General features: G+C 48.4%; 1 protein-coding gene across 1 annotated transcript in view; it reads left to right on the forward strand.

Moving 5' to 3' along the window:
* Window positions 1–2520: 2520 nt before the first annotated feature.
* Window positions 2521–6128, forward strand: part of sptbn5 (spectrin, beta, non-erythrocytic 5) — a 177732-nt gene continuing 174124 nt past the window's right edge. Inside the window, exons 1-2 of the mRNA XM_028566292.1 lie at window positions 2521–2589; window positions 3539–3550. Coding sequence (XP_028422093.1) covers window positions 2521–2589; window positions 3539–3550 — 81 coding nt within the window. The remainder of the gene's footprint in view (window positions 2590–3538; window positions 3551–6128) is intronic.

Here is a 6128-nt window from a genome sequence, read left to right on the forward strand (position 1 = left end):
CTGTCAGCCAGAGTCCTTAAAACCAAGGTAGCTCACCTGTCTGTCAGCCAGAGTCCTTAAAACCAAGGTAGGTCACCTGTCTGTCAGCCAGAATCCTTAAAACCAAGGTAGCTCACCTGTCTGTCAGCCAGAGTCCTTAAAACCAAGGTAGCTCACCTGTCTGTCAGCCAGAGTCCTTAAAACCAAGGTAGCTCACCTGTCTGTCAGCCAGAGTCCTTAAAACCAAGGTAGCTCACCTGTCTGTCAGCCAGGGTCTTTAAAACCAAGGTAGCTCACCTGTCTGTCAGCCAGAGTCCTTAAAACCATGGTCAGGATGCTGTTTTGAAACCATTAAAAAAAACGTTTTTCAAATGCTATGAAATTGAATAAAACACAAGTAATCAATTAATTTTACCTGCGAAAAATGTTGTATCTAATCCAAGATTAGATGCATGCATGCATCTGTGTTATTTTGGGCAATTTGGTTGAAAGAAACTCATATTTCTGATATAAAAAAGATTGAAAATGGGTCAAATTTGCCCCGAAGGAAACACCCCGAGGGTTAAATATGAACACACAACAGACTCAAAGCCAGCTGAGAAACAGTGTGTTACAGAGTTGATATACGCAACCTAGTTCCTCCATCATGGAGTCACAGCTGTATTTAATGGGTTGCATTTAGCTCCATCTAGTGTTGATGTCCATGCTTTACATCTGTTATCTGCTGCCCTCAAGAAGACGACTCTCAAGTTCAAAATGATATCGATTAGACCAGGGGCGTCAAACTCAGTTTCCCAGAGGGCCACACTGGAGAATGAGACTCACATCCAGGGACAGACATATAGATTTTATTGACATGCTTTCATTTAAGAGAAAAAGTCAATTATTTTGGACTGTTTATTGCATATATACTGTAGTCTTCTCACTTACATTTTGGGCCTCATAAAGCCCCAAAAAAGTTCCTCAGCCAGCGACAAATACATTGGAAAAAGCACCAAAAAAGTTGGAAAAAGGCCGAAAAAAGTGTCAAATTTGTCTGAAAAACTGACAAAAACATCGTAAAAAGCACCAAAAACTATATTTAGTAAAGCATCAAAAATGTTAAAACAAAGTGCCTAAAGCATTGAAAAAAAGTGCATGAACTGCTGGAAAAGGTGTAAAAATGCAAATGTGAAAAAAAAAGCACCAAACATTTTGGAAAAAGCGACAAAACCTAGGTGGGCCTAAATTTATTGTGAACCTAAATTGAAATGTGAGCCGTATCAAAACCAGCGAGGGGCCGGATTTGGCCCTCGGGCCTCGAGTTTGACACGTGGATTAGACAGTTATTCCAATTTTACAAATTTAATTTGTTCTAAAACATATACAGTCAATTCACTGAAGGTTACATGGTTTAACGTGGTATTCTGTTTGCTGTGTGTGTGTGTGTGTGTGTGTGTGTGTGTGTGTGTGTGTGTGTGTGTGTGTGTGTGTGTGTGTGTGTGTGTGTGTGTGTGTGTGTGTGTGTGTGTGTGTGTGTGTGTGTGTGTGTGTGTGTGTGTGTGTGTGTGTGTGTGTGTGTGTGTGTATGTATGTGTGTGTGTGTGTGTGTGTGTGTGTCTGTATGTATGTTTCTGTGTGTGTGTGTGTGTGTGTGTGTGTGTGTCTGTATGTATGTTTCTGTGTGTGTGTGTGTGTGTGTGTGTGTGTGTCTGTATGTATGTTTTTTTGTGTGTGTGTGTGTGTGTGTGTGTGTGTGTGTGTCTGTATGTATGTTTCTGTGTGTGTGTGTGTGTGTGTGTGTGTGTGTCTGTATGTATGTTTCTGTGTGTGTGTGTGTGTGTGTGTGTGTGTGTCTGTCTCAGCTCCATAAACTGTTACATGAACCAATCACTGTCCTTCCTGTCAGATTCGAGTGGATCTGATTGGTCCAGAGAATGTGGTGGACGGGGACCGTACGCTGATCCTGGGTCTGCTGTGGATCATCATCCTCAGGTTCCAGATCGGACCCATCAGCCTGGACGAGGTAGGGAATCGAACCCTCAACCTTCATCCTGACTCATATCATGTCATCTGTTCTTGTTTCCGCTCATCTTGTCCTTGTCTTGTCTCCTTGTTTCCTTCCTCCTCTCCTCTCCTCTCCATCTCCTCTCCTCTCCTCTCCTCTCCTCCCCTCTCTTCTCTCCTCTCCTCTCCTCTCCGTTTCCGGTGAGTGTGATGAGTGTGAGTGTGAGTGGTGGTGGAGGAGGTGCGAGTGGCGCGGAGTTTCAAACTGTTTCTGTCCCTGTTTTTCGGATTTTCTGACTGTGTCTTCAATCTGTCTTTTGGTGCATGATCAGGTAAGTTTGTTAAATTTTTTTTGTGGAGTGTCTGCTGAGGAATCGGGGTTTCGCCGAGTTTTTTTTTTTTTTTGGGAGGGAGGAATGGCGTCCTTTGAGACGCCACCTCGAGTCTCCGGCAGGGCGTGAGGATAGCCCCCCCGGAGAGTAATGTTACCGTGGAGGAGGATAGCCCCGGAGAGTAATGTTACCGTGGAGGAAGATAGCCCCCCCCCGGAGAGTAATGTTACCGTGGAGGAGGATAGCCCCCCCGGAGAGTAATGTTACCGTGGAGGAGGCGGTTGGTGAACAGGTAGGCTATGACAAATTGTCTTTTGCATCCAGAATGAACAAAGCCGTGGTTGTGGGTTAGGGGTGTTGTGTTGGTTTGTGTTGTGTTGTGATGTGTTGTGTTGTATTGTGTTGTGTTATGTTGTGTTGGTTTGTGTTGTGTTTTGTTGTGTTGGTTTGTGCTGTGTTGTGTTGTGTTGTGTTGGTTTGTGTTGTGTTTTGTTGTGTTGGTTTGTGCTGTGTTGTGTTGTGTTGGTTTGTGTTGTGTTATGTTGGTTTGTGTTGTGTTGTGTTGGTTTGTGTTGTGTTGTGTTGGTTTGTGTTGTGTTGTGTTGTGTTGTGATGTGATGTGTTGTGTTGTATTGTGTTGTGTTATGTTGTGTTGGTTTGTGTTGTGTTTTGTTGTGTTGGTTTGTGCTGTGTTGTGTTGTGTTGGTTTGTGTTGTGTTGTGTTTTGTTGTGTTGGTTTGTGCTGTGTTGTGTTGTGTTGGTTTGTGTTGTGTTGTGTTATGTTGTGTTGGTTTGTGTTGTGTTGTGTTGTGTTGGTTTGTGTTGTATTTATGTTATATTGTGTTATGTTGTATTATATTATGTTGTTTTATGTTGTGTTATGTTTTATTGTATTGGTTTATGCTATGTTATATTGTGTTAGTTTATGTTATATTTATGTTATATTGTGTTAGTTTATGTTATGTTATGTTATGTTATGTTAGTTTTATGTTTGTTGTGTTTTGTTGTGTTGGTTTGTGTTTTGTTGTGTTGTGTTTTGTTGTGTTGTGTTGTGTTGTGTTGTGTTGGTTTGTGTTGTGTTGTGTTGTGTTTTGTTGTGTTGGTTTGTGTTTTGTTGTGTTGTGTTTTGTTGTGTTGTGTTGTGTTGTGTTTTGTTGTTTTGTTGTGTTGTGTTTTGTTGTGTTGTGTTGTGTTGTGTTGTGTTGTGCTGTGTTGTGTTGTGTTGTGTTGTGTTTATGAAGGATGAGCAGCTTGTCCGTGAACCATCACCTTATCGTGGTGGAGAGGTTTGTGTGTCTCTGTGAACCTGAGGGCTGTGTTGTCTGGAGCTTTGTGCTCCTGGTAGGGTCTCCCAAGGCAAAGTGGTCTCAGGTGAGGGGCCAGACAAAGAATGGTTCAAAAACCCCAATGAAGAAGCAAGGTAGAGATGGAGTGACCCTGCCCGGAGGAAGCCCGGGCCCCTGCCTGGAGCCAGGCCCAGACGGCGGGCTCGTCGGGCGAGCGCCTGGTGGCGGGTTTGCCACGGAGCCCGGCCGGGCACAGCCCGAACAAGCTACGTGGCTCCCATCTCTCCAGCCCATGGGCCCACCACCTGTGGGAGGAACCGTTGGGGTCGGGTGCGATGCCACATGGGTGGCAGTGAAGGTCAGGGGCCTCGACGGACCAGACCCGGGCGGCAGACGCTGGCTCTGGGGACGTGGAACGCCACCTCTCTGTGGGGGAAGGAGCCGGAACTGGTGCGGGAGGTGGAGCGCCACCGTTAGATCTGGTGGGGCTTACCTCACGCACAGTCTCGGTTCTGGAACCATACTCCTGGATAGGGGTTGGACTCTTTTCTTCTCCGGAGTTGCCCAGGGTGTGAGGCGCCGGGCGGGTGTGGGGATACTCACAAGCCCCGGCTGAGCGCCGCTGTGTTGGAGTTTACCCCGTGGACGAGAGGGTCGCCTCCCCACGCCTGCGGGTTGTGGGGGAAAACTCTGACTGTTGTTTGTGCATATGCACCAAACAGGAGTTCGGAGTATTCGGCCTTCTTTGAGACCTTGACTGGAGTCCTGCATGGGGCTCCAGTGGGGGACTCCATTGTTCTGCTGGGGGACTTCAACGCACACATGGGCAATGATGGAGACACCTGAGAGGCGTGATTGGGAGGAACGGCCTCCTGATCTAAACCAGAGTGGTTGTTTGTTGTTGGACTTCTGTGCTAGTCATGGATTGTCTATAACGAACACCATGTTCGAACATAGGGATGCTCATAAGTGTACCTGGTACCAGAGCACCCTAGGTCAAGGTCAATGATCGATTTCATAATCGTTTCATCTGATCTGAGGCCGTATGTTTTGGACACTCGGGTGAAGAGAGGGGCAGAGCTGTCAACCGATCACCATCTGGTGGTGAGTTGGGTCAGGGGGTGGGGAAGACTCTGGACAGACCTGGTAAGCCCAAACGTAGTGCGGGTAAATTGGGAACGTCTGGAGGAGGCCCCTGTCCGACAGACTTTCAACTCACACCTCCGGGCGGAGCTTTTCGTGCATCCCTGTGGAGGCTGGGGGCATTGAACCCGAGTGGACAATGTTCAAAGTTTCCATTGCTGAAGCTGCGGCGAGGAGCTGTGGTCTTAGGATCTTAGGTGCCTCAGGGGCGGTAACCCACGAACACCGTGGTGGACACCAGTGGTCAGGAAGCCGTCCGATTGAAGAAGGAGTCCTTCCGGGATATGTTATCTCGGAGGACTCCGGAGGCAGTTGCAGGGTACCGAGGGGCCCGAAGGGCTGCAGCCTCTGCCGTGAAAGAGGCAAAGCAGCGGGGTGGGAGAAGTTTGGAGAAGACATGGAGAAGGACTTTCGGTCGGCACCAAAGTGTTTCTGAAAACTGTTCGCCACCTCAGGAGGGGGGAAGGGGAACCATCCAAGCTGTGTACAGTAAGGATGGGACACTGTTGACCTACACTGAGGAGGTAATAGGGCGGTGGAGGGAGCACTTTGAGGAACTCCTGAATCCGACTAATACGCCCTCTATGTTAGAGGCAGAGCTGGAGGATAACGGGGATTGTCGCCGATTTCCCAGGCGGAAGTCACTGATGTAGTCAAACAACTACACAGTGGCAAAGCCCCGGGATTGATGAGATCCGTCCAGAAATGCTCAAGGCTCTGGGTGTGGAGGGGTTGTCCTGGTTGACACGCCTCTTCAACATTGCGTGGAAGTCTGGGACGGTGCCAAAGGAGTGGCAGACTGGGGTGGTGGTTCCTTTTTAAAAAGGGGGACCAGAGGGTGTGTGCCAATTATAGGGGTATCACACTTCTCAGCCTCCCTGGTAAAGTCTACTCCAAGGTGCTGGAAAGGAGGGTTCGGCCGATAGTCGAACCTCGGGTTGAGGAGGAACAATGCGGATTCCGGCCCTGGTCGTGGAACAACGGACCAGCTCTTCACTCGCAAGGATCCTGGAGGGAGCCTGGGAGTATGCCCAACCGGTCTACATGTGTTTTGTGGATTTGGAGAAGGCGTATGACCGGGTCCCCGGGAGATACTGTGGGAGGTGGTGCTGGGAGTATGGGGTGAGGGGGTCTCTACTCAGGGCCATCCAATCTCTGTATGACCAAAGTGAGAGCTGTGTCCGGGTTCTCGGTAGTAAGTCGGACTCGTTTCAGGTGAGGGTTGGCCTCCGCCAGGGCTGCGCTTTGTCACCAATCCTGTTTGTAATATTTATGGACAGGATATCGAGGCGTAGTCGGGTGGGGAGGGGTTGCAGTTTGTGGGCTGGGGATCTCATCGCTGCTCTTTGCAGATGATGTGGTCCTGATGGCATCATCGGCCCGCGACCTTCAGCACTCACTG

This window comes from Perca flavescens, chromosome 20 (genome assembly GCF_004354835.1).
Source record: "Perca flavescens isolate YP-PL-M2 chromosome 20, PFLA_1.0, whole genome shotgun sequence".
NCBI classification, from domain to species: Eukaryota; Metazoa; Chordata; class Actinopteri; order Perciformes; family Percidae; genus Perca; species Perca flavescens.